General features: G+C 34.7%; 3 protein-coding genes across 5 annotated transcripts; 1 reads left to right on the forward strand and 2 right to left on the reverse strand.

The window, feature by feature from the left end:
* Window positions 1-857: 857 nt before the first annotated feature.
* Window positions 858-12808, reverse strand: LOC111598638 (E3 ubiquitin-protein ligase hyd). Of its 2 annotated transcripts, none has more exons than XM_023313985.2 (20): window positions 12669-12808; window positions 11639-11836; window positions 11293-11572; window positions 11016-11233; window positions 10522-10763; window positions 10265-10455; window positions 6507-9977; window positions 6298-6442; window positions 5947-6180; window positions 5084-5556; window positions 4815-5019; window positions 3993-4757; window positions 2762-3766; window positions 2629-2705; window positions 2250-2569; window positions 1977-2183; window positions 1763-1910; window positions 1477-1707; window positions 1090-1421; window positions 858-1036 (listed from the first exon to the last, which is right to left on the reverse strand). In XM_023313985.2, the coding sequence occupies exons 1-19, from the start codon at window positions 12728-12730 to the stop codon at window positions 1209-1211; spliced, it is 8685 nt and encodes a 2894-aa protein (XP_023169753.2). In that variant the 5' UTR covers window positions 12731-12808; the 3' UTR covers window positions 858-1036; window positions 1090-1208. The 2 variants fall into 2 exon arrangements, with proteins under 2 accessions (XP_023169753.2, XP_030081637.1); XM_030225777.1 differs by having other exon boundaries at window positions 858-1024; window positions 12669-12730.
* Window positions 12809-13873: 1065 nt separating this feature from the next.
* On the forward strand, window positions 13874-20312 carry LOC111598612 (inositol polyphosphate-5-phosphatase A). Of its 2 annotated transcripts, XM_030225742.1 has the most exons (10): window positions 13874-14009; window positions 14075-14077; window positions 14155-14385; window positions 14452-14628; window positions 15234-15406; window positions 15880-15967; window positions 16039-16194; window positions 16264-16503; window positions 17755-18245; window positions 18307-18477. In XM_030225742.1, exons 1-10 carry the CDS (start codon window positions 13917-13919, stop codon window positions 18389-18391), a joined length of 1737 nt encoding a protein of 578 aa, XP_030081602.1. In that variant the 5' UTR covers window positions 13874-13916; the 3' UTR covers window positions 18392-18477. The 2 variants fall into 2 exon arrangements, with proteins under 2 accessions (XP_030081602.1, XP_030081603.1); XM_030225743.1 differs by lacking the exons at window positions 14075-14077; window positions 18307-18477 and adding an exon at window positions 19997-20312 and having other exon boundaries at window positions 17755-17791.
* Window positions 20313-20447: 135 nt separating this feature from the next.
* Window positions 20448-21489, reverse strand: LOC111598573 (transmembrane emp24 domain-containing protein bai). Its single transcript, XM_023313874.2, has 5 exons — window positions 21224-21489; window positions 21044-21164; window positions 20907-20977; window positions 20714-20840; window positions 20448-20654 (listed from the first exon to the last, which is right to left on the reverse strand). Exons 1-5 carry the CDS (start codon window positions 21401-21403, stop codon window positions 20533-20535), a joined length of 621 nt encoding a protein of 206 aa, XP_023169642.2. The 5' UTR covers window positions 21404-21489; the 3' UTR covers window positions 20448-20532.
* Window positions 21490-21536: the final 47 nt, after the last annotated feature.

Genomic DNA, 21536 nt, shown 5'->3' on the forward strand with positions numbered 1-21536 from the left:
TTGTCATAGAAACTGGATATTTCTTTAACAACTTACCATGTTGCATAAATTCGTTCGATCAATATCCGTTGCGTTTAAGTACATTTTCTTACATGGAAGGAATATGTGGTATTAATTATATATATTAGTTTTCGCCTCTCCATGTAAATTGGAATACCTGTTTACCTTCAAAGAAAGTAATTTAATTATACGGCAATGTGCCTCTGCCGAATGGAAATATATATATACCTTCCACAGCTTTGAAGCTACCCACTACATTTTGGAGGCTGGCCACTTTACGGTGCCAACCGTAACACTTTCGCAATATTTTCAAAGTGAAATAAGCAATGACGTTGGTCAGGGTATCCGTTGCGGAACATATAAAAAGTTGGCTTCAGTTTTGGGTCAGGTGATTTTTTGTAAACTTCATCAAAATGGAATCTGCGTCTACAAACCGGTCGGGTTCAAGCCCGGTATGTTTAACTGAAGAATATTTAACTTGTGTTATAACTGTACACATCTTATATCTTACAAACAAAATGTGTAACAGCATGCAGCCAGACATGAATATGTAATTTTTTATTAGTCGCAGCAGCCGAATTTATATAACTAAGTCTGGTGTTTGGTATATATTTTATCGATTATATAGAAACACTTCTGCATTGATCCAATTTTAATAACTTTTGGTACAGAATAAAGGTAATCATGAATGCAGTTCCGCTTAAATAAATTTTAAATTAGGAAAAAATAGATTTTAATTGTGCCGGTATTACTAAGATTTTACAGTTAGCTTTTAAATAAAACTCGTTGATATAATTTTTTATTTAGGTTACCATTATATTTTTATTCCCTGGTTAATATACATATTTATATATTGTAGTTTATTACATTTCCTACATTTAAATAAATGTAATAATAAAAGCAAACTTGACCTAACTCCTACATCTTAATCTTTGTTCATTTTAACATTTCCTTAGTGTTTGTTATCCAGTCGAACTGTATGAAGGAATGAATGACCTTATGAATTCCTCTTCAGAGACGTTATCTTAAAACAGAACTATTGCAATATTTATAAAGTCAGAACCAAATTGAAGGAATGGATATACATACATATGTGGTTGGTTACAAATGTGGAATAGTCATATTTAAAAATTTCTCAAATATCAAAAAATTCGTATAAGCAAACATACGGCAAAATCGATATAAGCCAGAGATTGGTACTTATTTGCTCAAACGAATCCAAAGTTTTTAGATTTAATGGCCATCAGCATTTTACTACGTAAAATTGATTTGCTGGAATAGAGAGGAATATACAGTCGGGATATACACGTGTTTGCAGTAGGAAGATGGGAGTCATCTGCAGGTCGTATGGTAACAGATGGTAGCGGCTGAAACCCTTCTTCTGAAGCTGGCAAAGCTGGTGATCCTGTCCAAAAATATACCTGAAATAATCGTAAATTAAGCAATAGTACTGTAAGTTAATTAATTTATGCATACCAAATCTTGGCGTTCTAACGTATTCATTTTCTCAACAATACTCCAAAACCATCTTTTAAATTTTAATAGCTTGTCAGGGCCTTCACTCGATTCGTCATTAAAAGTTGTATATGAAATTAGTGTTGAAACATTTATATCTCCCACACCATTCAATAGTAAACGTAAATCTTCGGCGGTCAAGCTATTCATGCAGTTGTCCGGTAAAACATCAAAAATACCATCTTTTAAAGCCTACAAATATATATGTTAATGATTTCAGGAAGATTATAAGTTCTATAAACTTAACCTCAAGAGCCTTTTCTTGGGATTTAATGAGCCTATATTCCGTATAACGTCTAATATATTCAAATATGTTACTCGACGTTACGGGTACATCGCGTCCGCCAGGTATTAATTCACGGTTACCACAACCTTCTTCTTTCATCAGATCAATGCTAAAGTATAAAAAACATTTAAATACATTTATGTTACTAATAGATTCCAGTTAACTGCATACTTACACAAAACTAAGCTCCATTCGGTTGATGGTTTCTTCTCCTTCTTTTGTTTGGGCATTTTGTATGGTCTGTCTAAATGATTCATACAATGCTGGATCAAAAAATGCAAGGTCATGAAATTTAATTTTTCGGCCAAGCATATATTTTAATACATGTCTTTGAAGGAACAGCGGAAGCAATTCGTTTTGCAAAAGGCAAAGCCCAATAAGCCTAAGGAATGAATAAAATAAATACATTACATATCCGCGTATCTTTTTATAGTAATTGTTATCTAACCTGCCAATATTTCTAAATGCATTAATACGTTCAAATGACGCGAGCCCCTGTCGTGGTGTATAAAACCCACGTTTACCCGGAGAGTAAAATAATGGCTCATTATCGTCTTCTGTTGGTTCAGCTGCAGTAGATGGCGATTTTTTCTGTTGGCTTTGCACGTTTATTTCGGATTTCTGTTTAAAATTTATTATGTCCACAGCCTCATTAACTTTTTGTCTAAGCGTTTCATCTGAAGACAAAACAGACAGAAGCTGAGGAGTGGGTATTTCCAGTAGCATGCCAGTTATTTTCGCAGCGTGCGCCGAGTTTATTGAGTGGATCTAGAGAACATATTTAAACTATGACCTTTGATTATAGATAATATATTTTTTTTACTAACCTTGGGATATAGACGCTCTCCAAGCTGTTGTAGGTGGACAGACAAATGGTCGTTCGAACTCTCAGCCGCATTATTATCTAAATTAAAAATAAATTTAACAATTGCCTAAATATAATAACAAGTTGCATTTTACCTGCATTAGAAGATGGAGTATATGGTCTAGCATCTGCATTCAGTGCTTTTCGCTCTCGAGACGTGCGCCATAATATTTTGCTGCCAGTTCCACGACGTTGCAATGTTGGCGGATCGCGACTTGAGCCGGATACGGTTCTGCTGCGCAGTATGCTCGAGAATGGTACTCCATATTTGCTATGTGCACCACCCACCTGCACAGAATCGAGATTTGGCATTTTTGCACTTGCTAACAACGCTTCCGAAATTGAAGTATAAAAGCTGCGAGCTACTCCTGATCCTTCACCTGGTTCATCCTTAAATGTCACCTTAACTCTGTTAAATGTTATTGGCGGTTGAGCTCGTCGATTTTGTGTTCCGAATTGAGCATTTAATTCCTTAAAAGTTTGGATAATTAAGCTTTCCCGATTCCGCTCAAGCTTACAGAGAACTAAGTCACGCTGCTGGCCATTACGCAGTTTTTCCATATGTCGTCTAAAGCGCATTTCCTTAACTGGAAAGCCTCTTAATTCCGGCAATACAGACCCGTGCTCCATGCCAACATCGTCCATAAAAACACGTCCGAAAAGATCCAGAGCCAGTTTCCAACGGCTCAGCAGGAAGTTCCATGATGGCAATTCTGAAGAGTTACTCTTGTAAAACAAAGAGCCACGAATAGGAAACACTATTGCCTGTGATGGTAACTTTTCCTGACAATTATCACATTTAAGATGGTGTGGTGTGGATGTAGCCGTTGAGTTTTTGCATTCGGGCAAGCTATTGTCGTCTGATTCAAGTTTAAGATTTGATGTTCCAGCTCGAACAATAACGCTACGAACTGCGGATACTGATAAAGAATTCTGTATTGGTGACACTTCGTCTCTAAGGCCAATGCGACTTTGGCTTGGTGCAATAATAACTTCTGGTCGAGTAGTTATTAAAATATCTGTTGAAGTACTAGGACCCGCCGAAACATCGATCATTTGTACATCCTCTGTATCAATGTGATCTTTAACGTATGGATTACCTATTGAACAAAATTGAAGTTTTAGATTAAGAAATATAATTTGGTTTGCTCCACGGGTTTAGCAACACGATTTTTTTAAATAATACTTGTAAATAAATATCTAGAAACACATATTTGACTTATTGTATCAATAGGAAAAATATGCACCAATAAGAACTCAGACTTTGTAACGCTGTATCATTTTCATTGATGGGCTACCATTTAAAGCAAATAAATGGAAACTTACCTTCAGATCCTTTATGTAACTTTGAATCATCCAAGCACTGTTTTTTCTTTAATTGAACGTAAATATTTGAATCCGCAGAGTCGTCGTCTTTATAAGATCTGCTATCCTCTTTTATTTCGACAGCTTCCACGTTATTTTCTGATTCTGGCATGCGCTGGGTGACATCATTCTCGGTTGCTGGCACATCAACTTTCATAAAATTTGAAAACCCTAACCTAGTAGGAGGTTGGTCAATAGATCCCTGATGGGAAATGTTACTTTTGTGTGTGTTGTTTTTTATAGTAGGAACGGCGTGCAATGGAAGATTGGCAAAAAGTTCCTGTCGTTTTGAATTTGGTTGCAATAGGTGTGGTTTATCGGCGAGTGGCATGGCCATATCAAGTGGTAAATCAAATCCGTCCGGTGCAGAACAACCTAGACTTAGGGTTGAATCAGATCTGGTAAAGAATGCGAATTTCCGAATATTGGCCGAAGCGCTGCCAGAACATTGTCTATCGGTATGTGAATTTTCTATGTTGCTTAATTCATCATCTGTATCATCTGTTTCCATACAGTTCGATAAATTATTTACTCGTCCGGATATGGAATCGGTTTTATCATAAAAGCTAGTATCATTACGCATGTAATAAACGAATGCATCTAGCACGTACGAAATATGACGCAACGCAGTTATATCCAATACGGGAAGCGCATCTCTATGCTCTGAAGTATGAGCGCGCATCAATGACAGACAATATGTGAAGAAATCTCGGCGAGAACTTGATCCTAAAAATCAAACGGTAATTATTAAATGTTTCAACTACAAGTTTGATTTGTATTTACCAATCACATTTACACCAACAGTTGTAGAAGTCGAAGTTGAAGCTTGGCTTGTTGTAGCTTGTGCACTCAGATTGAGGGGGTGCAATGGATGATTTGGATCAGTGTAGTTTGTCAAATATGCACCGAACTTCAACTGCGCCTCAGTTCCATCCATTACAGTAAACATCCAGTCCCATGTTGGTTTCAATCTTTTTTCAACAAAGGCCTGTATGTTATAACAGTTATTAATTCATTCGTTACTGAACATTCATCATATATATGATACTTACTTGAACTGCAACAGCTTCCTCAATTTGAATCTTCAATGAGGTTTCAATATCATTCGTCATATTGTAAGACATAATACCTAAAAGCTCCGATATTTGCCGTATCGTAATACCAAAAGCGCGGCCTAAATTGCTTGCAGTAGTGGCCATTGTGTGAGACTCGGCAGTTGGTGTATTAACGGCTGTACTGGCTGGCACAGCAGATCGACGCAACGCCATTGGATCAATAAAAACTAAATTGGAGCCAGTCGGGACGCGAACAGACGATCGAGTATTATCACGGCTTCTGATGGCCCATTGCATTGTTTGTGGAGTGAGATCGTTGCGTGAATTAGGATTAATGTTTCGGCGTTCCAGTTGCTGGTCGTTGAAGCTATATTCATCAGATTGGTCGTCTGATTCGCCATCCTCAGAGCCGTCTTCTTCTTGAGCAGAGGAGTCGCCAGATTCATCTTCCAGAAAAAGAACGCCAATATCTACAAGAAAATTATTTAATTAATAACTGATTTATTGTTTAAAATTTTTGATTAAGCAAGTAGTTTCCACTGAAAAGGATTATATATTTATGTTCTCTCCTATAGTCGTGCAAGAATTGGACAACAATTTTTTGTAAGGGATTAGGTTATTTGAATTAGCGGTCTGTAATATTTTTTCTCAGTATGAAGCTCACATATGTATATGTATGTAAAGATCAAATATTTGTGTATATAAGAAGTATAATAAATATGTGTGTGGATACAAATTATTCAGCCAATCCCAAACTACCCATGTTACAAAATATAATTTTTTCATGGAAGTGTGGACAAGCGAGTTTCTCATTTGAGATTATACGTTTAAGATAAAAATAGAAGTAAATTGTATTTTACCTGTTTCAGAACCAACAGTTGCTCCAGTTTGAACGCTTCTTTGAGCGTCTTGATTACTCTGGTTGTCATCGGAATCAGATTCAGTTTCAGCGTCATTGAAAGTGAAATCGTTATCACTCTCATCGTCCTGCATGCCTTCTTCATTGCGCTGACTCTCTATCAAGTCATCGTCATGGCTACTCAAGTTAGATTCTCGATTGGGAATTTCTTCCGATTCCGAAGGATCTCTAAGAGCTAAGAAACAATTCATTACTATAAATATAACCTTAATTGGAGTTGTGAATAGATGCTTAGTCTATTATTTTTAACTAAAAAAAAATATCTATCCAATTTCATTCGATTTATACTTACTGTCCATTGCAACTACATCATAATTTTGTTGCACATTAAAGTTGGGGTTTTGAACATTGATAGCATCGTGCACTACAATCTGTTCAGCGGATGATTCAACATTGGAAGGTGCTAGTGGCTCAACACTGAACAAGTCATCGGAATTCTGGAAAATATTGTACATTTTAGGCTCCGCTGATAAATTGACAGCAGCAATAAAGCGAACTTACATCCAGATTAGATGATGACATTGTGAATGGAGCAGTAGGTCGCACGACACCGAGTCTTACTGGCGCTATAAGAGCCTCAGACACTTCACACAATTCTTCAATTGAAATTTTATGAAGTGTCTGAAACACTTTTACGCAACTTTGAACGTATTTGTTACATGAAGTGTGACTCTTTCGTTTCTCTGGGTTTGGTTGTTTCTCCAAATTAAAAATAACAAATACACGAGCCACAGACCGTACAAAACGTCGCGCAACTTCCTCTGCCTCTTTACAACGACCAACAACAACAAAATTTTGCAGTTCTCGCACAAGAGTCAGCAACAATGTATCTAGATGATCGCTTGTGCATTTTACTATCAAGCTGTGCGTGAACTTGTCGAGCAGTGTAGAGCCATGCTGAGATTGCATAAAAACATTAAAGCTTTCCGAGTTACCTCCTTCACTGCTGTTACCATGCAGATTTGAATTTGTTTCATTTCTATCCGCGCCGCTCATAATCATTGAACGAACCGCTTGCCAGTCAATCAAAAGACGTTCAAGAGCCTTTCTAGCAAATTTAGGGGGCTCCAGATCATGGTCTGGCATGTCACTATCAATGTCCAGAGATGAAGATTTTCGATTGGTGATAACAGTACTGCTTCCACTTGCATTTCCGGTGTTACCTACATTACGTACTCTCACATTGAATCGGTATTGCCTTTGCTCAACTATCTGCCGACCAACAGTTTGAATAAGAAATAGCAATATAGATTCTCCTTTTGAGTTGAATTTGGTAACCAGATCAGTACAAGAAACAAGTTTGCAAAGCAGTGCAAAGCGCTTGGTAAGGTTTCCTGCAATTAGTGCTTTACACTTGCATTTCTCCCAGCAGTCGCAGTAAGCTGTTGGTGCCGTGCGTTTAAGTTTACAGTCGTGCCCTTTATGGCAAACTCGTGCGCATTCAGTGCAGCAACATAAAGAGCCAGTTAAGCCACATGTTTTACACTCAAATATATTTTGGTTTATATGATCAGCACCTGTCCAGGTAAAAGAACATGTATCGTTATAGCAGATAACATGTAGAGGGGATTGATCAGCTGGTGATCCACTGGGGAAAATCATTGCTTCCTTTAGATGTGTATCTTGATCAGAAACACTGAGTATGGTATTTAAAATTATAATACCAGCTTCGTAAGCCCGACATGACACGGCTAGCATGAAGGCGGTTTGGCCTTGAGCATCTTTTGCGCTCAACATTTGGTAAAGGTAAGGCCGCATAGCCACACTGGCACACATGTGTTGAAGGATCAATATGGCTTGCTCGCGTCGTTGTAATAGGTCGAATGTATAGTTTGGCGATCCCAATTTGCTGTTTGATGCAATGCTTTGAGATGACGAAGGCAATACTTTAGAAACATCTTCATCAACTACATCCGCCACACTTTGAGTTCCCGTTGTGCTTAGGTTGCTAGCTGTTCCTGATTCAAGGGACCAGGGTATTGGAACATAGGCATGATCTTCGCCTGCACTTGTCGCTTGCTGACTGTGATTTTGATTCTGCTCTGACTGTTCAGTATTAATAAGTCGATTCATCATGTCACGCAGACTTATTCGATTTTCCCTGGTTAATGAAGCAGAACTTGAAGATGAACTCATACCAGGAACCGTAGCGAAGCTCGAGCTATCGCTAAAGCTGCTTCCATTTCCAAATGCGGTGCCATATGACAAAGAAGGCCCTGCACGTGGCATAGAAACTCCAGAAGCGACAGGTTTTTTATCAGAGCTACTGCTGCTAAAATCTGATAAATGCTGTGAATCCTTGTTAGATGTTGGTGCACACATAATAACGCAGGCATGAAATATGTTACGGTTACCATCGCAACGCTCTTCTACAACAGAAAGCGTATCTTTGCGGTCCTCTTTTTCAAGTCGCACCAACAAAGCTATACAATTTTTAACATCGCATCGCAGTATATGCGGCATAAACTTTTGCGTTTCGAAGAGCAAAGCAGTCATGCATACTTTTGACTTCAGATTGATGCAAGATGCTGTCGGCGGGAGCGATATTGTAGCCATTGTAATTGATTTAACAGGTGGCAAATCGAACCATTGAGGATCTTTTATGGATCCAATACAGTCTTTTGCTAGTGGATAAAGTGCTCCATTGCCATCCCTGAGCACGATTGTACTACTATTACCGTTGCAATCATTATTACAGGCCATTGTAATGTTATTGGAAGATGCTCCTATAAATGACGCACAATCCGTGGGAAATTGGCAGTTTTGTTCTTGCTTGCTGTTGTACAAGTTGTACAGACTGTAATGTATCTTTCCGAACAGTTTTTTAATCACATGAATACCACGGGTATCTACCGCTATAGTTAGAAGCTGAGCGTTTGTTGGATCGGCACCAATATTTATTTTCTTCGGTTGTTTTTGTAACCAATCCGGTCCACGTGAAGAAACTGCTGTTCGAAAAACTTGGACGTCCTCACGTCGCAACAGACGGCACTGTTGCCAGTCGTCCTCTTTTCCTTCTTCTTTACTATTTAAACCGGGAACGCTACTGACACAACTTAATGGTGGAAATCGGACTGCCACGTAATCCCCATCTACCTTGAGAACTTTTCCAACCGGCCCCACTTTATCTTCAACGAATACGACGTCTTTAAGTTGCCATAGCTCTTCATCCTTTCTTCCTTCTTGACAACTGTTTCCATCTTCTTTAGTTGTCATTCTTTTAGTACGTTTGTGTGAAGTAACACTACCGGTATCACTACATGTGCTAGATGCTGGGGAAGGTGGAGGAGGCATGTCGATGCGATCAGTAGATTCTTTACTTGTTGAACTTATTTGTCCACTCTTTCCAGAGCTTGTAGATTGTACAGGAGTGGTCTTGGAATTATCCTTATCAGCAATACCGCTATGAACATTAGAAATCGTTCCCAGAGTTTGGGATTTATCAGGCACCGAAGTTGATCCGACATTTAAGATTTTCATACGGCAAACGTCTGCGAAATCCCATACAGAGTTTAATAGCTGTCCAACTTTGGGCACTCCATTGGTACACGTAAAACCAATAGAGCCAGTTTGGTAAATAGGACACTTCTTCATAACCACTTGTGATCCTACGTTTATATCTGCCACAACCATTTTAAATGGTTTTTTATTTTTTGTTCGAAATTTGTCCCACAAATAGCGGCGTTGATCGAAAGGAAGAACTCCCCACCAATAAATATTATTGTTATCGGTTCTAACAGCCGTGTATAATGAGCAAACATGTATCGTTGCGATGGGGTCCATGCTAAATTCATTAAAAGCCGTAGCAGCATGCTCTAGTTTAGCACCAAGATAACCAAGCTGTTCGTCCATCCAAGTAGCAACTCGATTAGATTCAGTGACTACGGAGCATCTTATAAAATTTGCTGATATAAGCTCCACCTTCTCTCCAATGTTAAGTGTCAAGGTCTTTGGATGATAAACGTTATCCGTCTAGCGAAAGAAAAAAGGTATATTGAAAATTAAAATAATTTTTACTTAAAAATTTACCCATTATACAATTACATAAACTAAACATTAACTTGTATGGTGTATGTACGAGACTTTACACCTAACATGCTATTATAATATAGTTGTTATATCTGTTTAAAATTATTCAAAAATCGGTGGTAATCGTTAAGAACGTCCTTTATAATTTTGAAAATTGTAGTTAGATGTCTATTTCTATTTCTAGCTTAATGTTTGATTTACGAAATTGAATTCTAGAAAATCCTACTTACATCTGATTTGTAGGGCTCCAAGTCTGACCAGCGCCACTGATGGAGCTCTCCATTTTCTGACAGAGCAATAAACTCGGAGTACAATGCTCCAATAGTCTTAAAACGAGTTGATGGCTTGTCAGGCCAAGGTTGTAGTTCTTCTGATATCCATATCGGAGAAGGCATGGAAGACGGTTCTTTCTTTTTTGGATCTAAATTACATTTTGATATTGAAGAGTTCTTTCTGTTATTTAATTTGTAATTTTATATATATTAACCTGTATCCTTATCCCATGTGTAATCATCTTTACTTATCCAACGGCGAGGTCCGTAATACTGCCGATCACGCCATCGACTAAATGCTTCGCGATCAGCATTAGCAGAAGATATTTGAGCTGAAAGGCTGGCACTTCCTGCTATAACACCACTAGAAGATGCCGATGTTCGATTGGACTGATTATTATCCGCGCCACTTGAATTTGCATTGTTCCGTTCACTACGAATCCGATCAAAGAGAAGACTAGAAAATAAACGATTTTATCAGTAAACTAATATTAAAATAACCGGTCTTAGTTATAAATATTACATTTGCAATATTTGTAACTATTCGCTATATTTGTTAACAAAATACTATTTTATGGATTGGACTTCTGCTATTAGGGTAATTTCAATTGGTTTTAATAATCCTCTTGCCATTTCTATGAATTGTATTTGTTAAATATAGGCTTTTTACCAAATAAAATAATAGTAAACGTTATTTTATATAACTTACTTTCTTATGCTCGAATAATTACTAAATATTTCTTCTGAGAAAAGTCCGTCTGAGGGATCAATAATGACGCTATTATTGTCACCCGAAAACCCATTATCCAACAATGAAATTAGGTCCTCTGGTACATAGTTGTCTCCTCCCTCTTCTGTATCTTCAGCTTCTTCGTCATCACGTGAAAGCAAATTGTTCACAGCTAAATTAACGTCAAGATTTGTGCGCTACAAGTTAAAAAGTGGGAAATAAGATTTATGTTTACAATAAATTTGAGATAACAAACCTGAAGTTCTCTAATAATGAGATTCCTACTTTTCCCCTGCAATACTACCTCAGCTTGAGATATAAGCTCTTCAGGCACATATGTGGCTGGCACTGTTACTAGGGGTCGATTAGACGTGCTACCCCCAATTATTACACCTGTACTTCTTGATCCAGAGCCTTGACCACTTGAGCTTGTCCTACCTGTTGCTCGAAGTAGTCGTGCTCGAGAGCGGGCCATAGGCCGAGACGACGATGGTGCCTTTGGTGCATTTGTTGCCGCCACTCCACCAGACGGCGTACTTTAAGCAAGCAAAACCAATATTAATATCTAAATTTAATTATTATTTAATTATTAATAATCATACCATTTATTGTCAGATTTAGTCAAATCAAGTTTTTCAGAATTGATAGAGAAGGCGACCCGAAATGCTTTTCCATCTTCTAAAAGCACTCCAATATGATTAGGTCCAATTACCACCTCCCTTACGGGGATTTTCAATTGCTCAAATATTCTATGAGTACCGGAACCGAAGCGATTTACTTTATCAGAGACTTCTCGTATTCTAAATTGGGTAATTACAAATATGTCGGGAATTAAATACATGGTAATAATTTATATATTAAAATTGTAATCTATTTGTCACCAGATGTAAACACGATTAGAAATGCCAAATATATAATTTTCAGAAAACCAAAGAGTAACTTATGTGAATACCATCGCTACAGGGCATGCCTCCCCTAGAGTTGTCTCCCACATTCGAGAAAAATGCCATAAAAAACACATGCCATTAGTTTAATTGTTTGCTAATTTTTTATTTTCTTTTCCTTTTTTTCTTAAAAAAAACCAAGGAAAGTTAATTTGATAATCTGGAATAACTCTACAGGAGTTATAAATACAGAAGTCGTTTATAGTGAAATATCCTCACATACTTTTCTGAATCATGCACATTTATGCTATGTTGCTGTTCCTTAATGCTCTTTTTGAATATGTATTTTAAATATGAAAATACAATTAATAAATACCTTTGTAATACAAACATAGACACCAATCTGTTGCCCGTGTTCCGTAAATTTATATATACATGTATAAATAAATTTATATACACATTTATATGCATATTCATGTATATATTATAGTATATGTACATTACTATATGTGCACACGAATATGTTTATGTATAAATATGTGGTACTTTAAACTCGACTGATACATATATAGATTAATTTTCAAACCCCAATATCATCCTAAAAATGTACGTATATATACATTTTTCATATACATATGTAGTATTGAGTAAAATAGATATGTACATGTGTCTAACATGTGCAGATGATCAATACTATGTACATATGAATGCACTAATTATTATTATTTTTATTAGCAAGGCGATTTACCTTTCAATGAATTGCTCATCAGTTCCTGGAAGTGGCTGCAACACAAATTGCATAGAAACCATTGTTAATTTCTTTAACTATACGAAATACAGGTCTTTCTCAATTTTCATTTCAGCTTAGAAAATGTAACTATAAATAGGGATGCCACAAAAATTCTGAGATTACACCAAGATCCGATATTTATTATATATCGATAGATAGTAGAACAATTGTACGTGATATTTCAAAGCTAATAAAACTTGAAAGTGAAACGGGCGAAATGAAACAAAATTTCCATCTAAATGGAATTTTGGTAATGCTGTATTATTAAGTATTAAAACACTTATTAAATAAAAAATACTTCTCATTTTTAGCTCATTCGTCTTATAAAACGCGTATGTTGTCGCTATAAATTAAATTATTATTAATTTTAAATACATATTTTTTTGTGTTATATGTTGTCGCTATAAATTAAATTATTTTTAATTTTAAATACATATTTTGTTGTGTAATATGTTTAATTATCGTATAAAAATCAACAATAGGCAAAAACAATAAAATGCTTCTCTTAGTGAATAAAATCTATCCTCCTGACAAAATAATATATATATAAATATAAAACTGTGGCTTAGAGGACCTTATTGTCAGTTAGAATAGTATGGATTTGAAGCAAAGTTCGGTGTCATATTTCTTCCTACAATCGGCGTTCGCGAATTAATTACAAATTAGTTTATTATATGCCAACGTGCAGCAGTACTGTAAAATCTTATAAATTCATAGTGAAATGTAGTCAAATTTCTCCTTTTTCTTGATTATATATAGGACTTCCACTTAACATCGATGTGGATCAGAGATTCAGTTGATGCTTGACATGATATATTTACGGTTTCAGTTTGGACAGATATATTTGTTTTGTTCCTGGCCAATTCGGTTACCTCATGTCATTTAATGTCTAGTACTGAATTGAGTTAAGTATATTCAAGTTTGAAGTTTCCATTTTTATTCTCGATGAACTCATATTAATGGTGGAAAATATCAAAGATGGTTGTTCTTCTTTCTTCATTAAGTTATATTACCATAATTAAATGTTTGTCACTCATATCCTTAACATATTTGAAAATTGACTTTTCAAAACGAATTTTTCAACTTATCGATATAACAGCGATGTTTTGCTACGATAATTTAATAGTTATCGAATTATTATTGTTTTTTTGTTACATCCCTACTGTTCTCTGCTTTAACAAACCAAAAGATACATAAATTTAGGGAATGTCAGATAAAATGGAAACAAAAAGAGCCAATTCAGATTCAGATACGAAGATATTGCTAGTAACAGCCAATGTGGGAAGTTTATTTGAAGATGTACGTACATATAATTTATTGTATAAATACCTATTGGTACTTATGTGCATATTTGTATCCTAAAGCACGTATGTATATGCTTATGATTTTATGTATGTAAATAAGTTTGAATGCAAATTATTTCATGAACCACAACACTGTGCAGCCACAAAGGTTACTGACAATATGGCTAGAAGAGTTCATTGGGAATGTAACAAAAATCAGTCCCAGATTTTTAGCTTTACATTTGCAAGAGGTGGGCGGAAAAACGTACGAAAATTCAATGGGCAATGTACAAGAATTTATTCGACGTTTATGCGAGGAAATGGCAAAGACTGAATTTATATTCGTCCGAATATATATGGATGAGGACTTCAAGTCAGCGGAGCATTTTACAGTGAGTTTATTTACTTTTTGTGCAATCCTTTTGTGAAAATAAAATATATTTTTCTTCCTATAAAAGGCACTTGGCAACATTTACTTCGGCCACAAGGATATAAGTACTTTAAGAATTTGGAATTTTTTATATCACTGCTGGGATGATAATAAACTAGACAATGACACACACATATTTTGTGGTAATATTGAAACAGTTCCTACCAAGGAGAAAGCCAAGTTTCCCCAGCACTTTTTTCCAGAAGTAAGTCTTGCTCGATTAAATTCATAGTATTAATAGATAAAAATAAGTAAATTAACACAACAATTAGAAATTATGCAAATCTTTTAGAGATGATCTTAAAAACTGAAATCTTTAGTTACTTTGAATTTTTGTACAAATGTTTAATGAGTAACAAAGGTAATTAACCAGACCTAAGTTAGGAACCGGAAATTTTGCCGTTGACGTCACCTAAACTTGATTTCAACATACCAATATGTAAATTTTCTTTAAACTATTTTAGTAAATGTAAATTTTAATTTTCTATTGTTCATGGAAAATTATTATTATACTAATTTACTAGCTTGCTGCCCCACTGCCCTTTCGCTCTTTCTTTTACGTGTCTTCAAGCAAGTCGATAAAAGCAAGTAAAAAAAGCCTTCAGAAATGTATAGTCTTGGTTGCTAAATTTCTTAAAATTTTGTGGGCCACTTTAATTATTATGCATACTCGCATATGTTTAGGTGAAGCCCTGAAAAATATATAATATATAAATATCCAAAAATATATCCAAGTTAAGCTGTTAAGAGAAACCGTTTTTTAAGTTTTAATTTTAGTGTCAATACAGATCATGTTTTCTTTTAATCTAGTGTAAATGGTCTCGAAAGGGATTTATGCGAACTCGATGGGAAATTAATGGCACAGCCATTGATCTAGTCAATATACATCTTTTTCATGACGCATCCAATTTGGCTGCGTGTGAAGATTTTCCATCTGTTTACTGCAAAACAAGGAGAAGAGCCCTGATACACACTATTGAAAGGTAAATGATAAAATACCTCAATACGCTAAATGGTTAAAAAATATTGCGCACATCTTCACTGCCTAAAACAAAATATCTTTGAAATGAATATATTTTTTAGATTTCAACTAACCTCACTGCGAATTTTATTGTTAAACAATTAAATAAAAGTATTTTACTTCTAGCTTCTAGATATGTCAGAGATTTTTATATACCCAGAATTAGACGAATCATATTCGTTGATTTCGTTATGACAATTCCCAAACTTTCTTAAATCTCAATATGGTCGTAATTCCCCCATGGAATAAATATATTTTTAATTAGATAACTCACCGATCTCTTTAAATAGGAAAATTGATATGTATTTATAAGTTTTGTTGTAAGTGTAATTATGAAAGATATTTGGCAGGGAAGGTGCGAGCAACATGCTTTAAAAGTACAATATATAAATAAATAGTCTCTTAATTTTTATTAAATAATTTATCATTAATTAGATTTCACTTGGATGACAAAAATGGTTCCGTCCCTTTTTTCTTGTTTGGAGATTTTAATTTCAGATGTGACACAGCGGGTGTTGTGAAAGTAAGTTTAGCTAATTGGAGTATATTCCTCATAGAATATTAAAATCAGTTTTTTCTGTTTAATAATTTAAGGAACTAACTGCAAATTTAACTGCGCATCGTCTACAAAGTGTAAAAAATGAAAGCACTAAGATTAATTACCGCAACTCAGATGGCAACAACATACTTACTGTAGGCAAAAAAGAATTTAGTCACGCTGATCATCAGCTAAAATTTAAAGAATTATGGGTAATTTGCTTTAAGTACAAATTTATTTATCAAATTTTAATTCCATTTCGTTTTTGTTCCATGTCTTAGTTGAAAGAGTTCGACAAGGAGTTGGCCCCACTTACGGAGCTTTTGGTTGAATATCCAATAAATTTCATTCCATCATATCCCTTTGAAGAAGATCCCGAAATGCCAACTGACTATATGTCAACTAGGTGTCCATCATGGTGCGATCGCATTTTAATGTCTCCACAGGTCAAAGACATAATTGAAAGTGATGAATGGAAATATGACATGATTGGAGAATCTGTATGCATGGGCGATCATAAGGTAAGAACAATTGATATTCAAATGTTAATATTAAGTGATAACTACGTATATGAATTAGTTTATGATGTAGATTTTCATAACTTTGTTGTAATACCCTATCTTCAAAGGATTATTTTAAAAATAGAGAGAAACTCGACTGTAAATTGCATTTCAACAGTATTCATTGCCCAAGTAGATAGATGTGTACACATACCCTGTTTGTGTAGAGGGGAAGTACAGCAGTACGTTGCGACGTATTAAATATCACTTTAATTAATTATGATTAATATTTCATAATTAATAATATTTAGTATTATCGTTGAAAAGATAATTTGTTTTGAATTTCGTAAGCTTGGGTTAAAAAATATATTTTATTTTTATTAAGTTGCTTAGGTACATTACGCTTAGCTGTTTTAATGCAATCGAGTTTAAGAATATTTCAGTGATATAAGCCAGAATTCGCCAGTGGCTTGATTAACCGGCAGCTCTAAAGCTACTAGGAAGTTGGTCAGAATGCAAGCTGTGAACAATTAAAATTTTAAGTATATTCGGAAGATTTATTAATATTTTTAAAATAATAAGTGTAAACAGTTAGTTTCATATGTCCTTGATCGTGCCGCTTTCATTCATTATACAATTATATCAGATTTTATATTACTTTTCGTAGTGTGTTAACGGTATAATGGACATTTTCCGACTTGACTCGTAATTCGAGCCGGATTCGTTGATCTGTGTGTATATATGTATAATCAAGCAGTAGTAACATTAATTAGGTATTTAGCGGAAAATTCGATATTGTGTATACTTTAGTTTATAGATGGTTAAAAAAAATAACTAACTGGGAAGCCATTTATTGAAGTCTTTCAACCATGCGATTTTAATATATGTCAGTGACTAACTGCTAGTAATTTTTTATAACTGTTAAGTCAAAAGAACATTCTCCACCAATATTTTTTATACATTTTGTAATGCAAAATAACAAAGTATTTAACATTTTATAAGTGTGCTGATAACTTATTTGTTTATCCATATATGAATATCATTGGTCTAATTCTGATAGAAAACAAGTGAGGGTTACTTATTGTTGGGGTTCTATTTGCACCTGTTAAACTGTGGTAAATGCTTAGAAATTAAAAGTAGACTCATCGATATTTGACGTGTCTACATGATAATGGGTTCTTAATGCATTGACTATTTCTAAATTTCACATAAAGTATGCGTTATTTTTGTTGATAATTCTAATATTTCTTTTCTTCTCTTCTTGTCATGTAGCCTATTTACTTAACTCTTCGCCTAAAGCCAAACAAAGGTACTTATAGATCATGTGATTGCAGTTGTACACACACAAATGCTAATAACAACAACAACTTAACATCACCCATTAAATTCAAGACTTGTCCCTATATAAGCAAGTTATATAATCAAATTATAACAGACGGTAAAAGTCTAAGTCAAGAAAGAAAATCAAAAGACTGTCCCTTAGAATTTCCAGAAGGCCATTTAGCTGACTACGCAAACAGCGCAAGCGGACATGATACAACTAATATAGAGACTGGAGACGACGAAACTTCAAAGAAAGCCGCGTCAAACCATCCAAGCATTAGCATAAATTTAATTGATTCCGACAACATATATGTGTGTATGTGTACACAAATGTGTAATTATGACCCTTGCAATGCAGAACTTGAGGCTCAGACTAATAGTGCCATTTGCCCAATGTGCCGTAATATAATGAAAAAGCAGCCTGCTGAACATCGTTATAGGTTATTTTCCAATAGCGTAGTATTATCAGAAAATATAATAGTAAATCAAATCGATACGCAGCATCTTAATACCTACGCCGAAAACGCACAAATGGACCCGTATACACCAGAAAGCAATGAGTCTCATTCACCATATCCTGAGCTGAGAAGCACAACTACAAGTGCTTCCAGTAATAGTTGCAAAAATGAACAGAGCATGGATATCCTAAATGAAGATCATGAAGAGCAATACTCTGGACAATACGGAAAAGTAAACGTGAATGCAAATGCAAATGATGATTTATTTTCTTTACAATCGGTTCATCCTATTACAAAGAAACAGTCAAGAAACTCTGTCACGCCTGTGCAGTTAAAGTCTCGATTAGAAGACCTACAACGAATGCATACCTCAGAGAGGAATGAGGCTGCTGTTGTTAAGGGTGATGTTAATAATGTTGACGCTATGTGCACACCAAAATCTCTTTCGAACAGTCCAAATCGCAATCCTAGCATTTTTTCTATGTGCTGTACAATTCACTAATATAAGTTTCTATTATATATTTATTGTTATCAGTATTTCTAAGTTGTTTTTATTTTATTAATATTTCAATTAATTTCTTTGAAACTGTTCTGTTTAAAATATCTTTTTCTCTATCTTTTTGTTGCTATATTTATGTATAAAATCAATAGTATAAATTGCTTTTAGATATGATTCAAACCCTAATAACAAATACCAGTGGCGAGAATATGTATTAGGCAGCTGGGCTTCTATACTTATATTTAAGGTCAACAAACTGAAAAATGAATCTTAAATCAAATTGCTGTCAATTTATTGATTTCTTTTCTCTTTAGTAATTTATGTTAGACAAAAAAAATATTCTTGTATATGGGAAAGGAGCAAAATACTAATGAGGTCTTAGCTATGAACTAAACAAAAATATAAGATTATCTGCAAACCATGTAAATGAAATTAACTTTGATAGATAATTTTAATAGTCGTTGTTACACCAAAGATAAACACAGCAATGTCGATTTCCGAGTAACGTGGTTTCCAACATGTAATATAATATAACATAAAATATGCTATTTTATTTACATGCATATAAATATTTATCTAATCTTTGTTGTATTATTAAGAGATGTCTGAATACTTATCTCCCAATGATACGCCTTTCATGGGTATTATAATTTTGTCGCCAAATTGATTAACTTTTAAAATATTATGCTTATAAGAATGAATAGTTGAATCTATCTACCTTTATCAGTACAAGTCAGGCTAGCCGAATCTGATAATTAAGTCCTACAATAGTGTAATGCATGAAGTTGGATGCGTCATGCAGAGTAAAGAATCAATTTGTACTTTTACAAAATTTCTCATAATTAACAAATATTTCACTTAGAAATCACAATGTATTTCCCAGTTCTACAAATACCAATATAGGTTTTTATGTGTAGGGCATTTGGATTCCCACGGGTAGCAAGATATGACTTCCTATTTATGGAATAAATTAATGAAATAAAAATGTATTTTACCAAATAGATATATGTATTTTGACATATATATATTCCCTTAAGTTTTTATTTGTTTATTTTTTAGTTAGTTTTAAATATAATTATTAAAAATAAAATAATTCATGTTATATGTTTAATTGCATTCTCTTTTTATTTTGAGCGCTTCAATTCATTGAGTGATTTTTATTGTTTCAGCTTGTTTTGCATTTGTTTGTAACAAGATTATAATTGGACTGAACACTGATTTTATGTTGTTGTAGGTTCGACAAAGCCAACTTGCTTGGTCGAAACACTCGATTCACTTAAGACATTAATGAATCAAACCCTCGTGGACGAAAGTCTCTGGCGGGAACAATCGAATGTGGATGACGCTGGCATTCCGCCGAGTCCGACAAGTTCCCATTATGTTGTGGTCAAGACAATATCTTCAAGCCTTAATGTGCCAGGCGAAGATAATTGTGTTGACAATCTAGAGGCAGAAAATGGAGTGTTGCTTAAAGAGACCACCGTTTAGATGGCCTAATCAAATGTCGCCAATATGGATAATGCCGAAGGAAATCATATACTGCATCTCAAAATAATACTTATATATATCGTTGTAATAATGTTGTTGTGTGTTAAATGAATATTAAATACGGTAACATCAAATTTATATAAAGAACGGTGCCCAATTAATTTAAATAACAAAAACATTTAATTTGTTACATTTTATTTTTAAAGGAAAAGATGAGAAGATAGATGTTGAAGCTCAGGCTCTTCGAAATGTACGTAACGTCTCTGAATAACTTTATAAACATTATTCGATGAGTTTTTTTGCTTTGAAATATCTGCGAAGGTATAGAACTTGCCAAGTTGCCAAGCCAAGCAAACAGCACATACTGAATATGCTGAAGAACAGAACTCTACTGTTTGTTTTTTCTGAAAAAGAAAACGAATAAATGTAGTATATAATGGGAGTAATTTAGGATTCCTTTTACCATTTGTATCACGCATTTCCTCTTCTCGTTTGCGCATTAGAGCAAAATCACGTACAATGGAATCAGAGAGATCTTCTAAGCGCTTTAGGTCAACCTCGAGTGGTTTCAGTTTGGATGCTTCGCCAATCTTTTAATTAAAAATTAGTTTAGCTAAAAATGTGTTTTTTTTTTATTTTCTCAAGTTCATACTTACGCCTTCATAGCTTTTAGTTTCAACTCCTTTTTTAGTAACTAATGAGACTTCTTGACTAATTCCACGTTGATCTATTTTAATTCATTTAAAACAGTTAACATGCGGTATTTGTGCATGAAAAACATGCATTTACTTACGTGGTGGCACTTTTGAAATGAAGCAAATTTCGTACGCGTCATACACCTCTGACATGAAGCTAAACTTTCCTTTGGTAATATGTTCTTTTTGGGACAATATATGACCCTTGGTGTCGCGTGCCTATAATAATTAGTTTATATTATTGGGTTTCGCCAACTATTAAACGAATTGAAACTTACAATATAGTCTATAACTTGGCCGGGAACATCGGAGACTTCGTATTCGCCCATTACCAACTGGTTCGCTTGTATATCTTCCTTAAGACACTTTTGTGTGTTTGGTGTCAGATGGAACATGACGCTATGAATTGGCCAAATACATCCTAAGATCGCAAGGATTGCAAAAAGTGATTTAAGCATTTTCTTGATTTTTAATATACAGAACAGCAAAATTTGACAATTGCTGCAAAGATGAGTTGGCCAAGGGATGGCAAAATAATTGATAGATTATATCGATGTTTCTTATCGATATTATATGCAACTGATACTTGGC

Source organism: Drosophila hydei, unplaced genomic scaffold (assembly GCF_003285905.1).
Source record: "Drosophila hydei strain 15085-1641.00,03,60 unplaced genomic scaffold, DhydRS2 tig00008139-arrow-pilon, whole genome shotgun sequence".
In the NCBI taxonomy this organism is placed as follows: Eukaryota; Metazoa; Arthropoda; class Insecta; order Diptera; family Drosophilidae; genus Drosophila; species Drosophila hydei.

Bases quoted from the DNA above. Each gene is read 5' to 3' on its own strand.
- LOC111598612 (XM_030225742.1), top strand. From the start codon at position 13,917: ATGTCAGATAAAATGGAAACAAAAAGAGCCAATTCAGATTCAGATACG. The intron at 15,968-16,038 runs GTAAGTTTAGCT...TAATAATTTAAG, and splicing joins ACACAGCGGGTGTTGTGAAA to GAACTAACTGCAAATTTAAC. The intron at 16,195-16,263 runs GTAATTTGCTTT...TCCATGTCTTAG, and splicing joins TAAAATTTAAAGAATTATGG to TTGAAAGAGTTCGACAAGGA.
- LOC111598573 (XM_023313874.2), bottom strand. From the start codon at position 21,403: ATGCTTAAATCACTTTTTGCAATCCTTGCGATCTTAGGATGTATTTGG. The intron at 21,165-21,223 runs GTAAGTTTCAAT...TAATTATTATAG, and splicing joins GCCAAGTTATAGACTATATT to GCACGCGACACCAAGGGTCA. The intron at 20,978-21,043 runs GTAAGTAAATGC...GAATTAAAATAG, and splicing joins CATTTCAAAAGTGCCACCAC to ATCAACGTGGAATTAGTCAA.
- LOC111598638 (XM_023313985.2), bottom strand. From the start codon at position 12,730: ATGGTTTCTATGCAATTTGTGTTGCAGCCACTTCCAGGAACTGATGAG. The intron at 10,456-10,521 runs GTTAATATATAT...AATGTAATTTAG, and splicing joins CACATGGGATAAGGATACAG to ATCCAAAAAAGAAAGAACCG. The intron at 1,708-1,762 runs GTTAAGTTTATA...ATATATTTGTAG, and splicing joins CCCAAGAAAAGGCTCTTGAG to GCTTTAAAAGATGGTATTTT.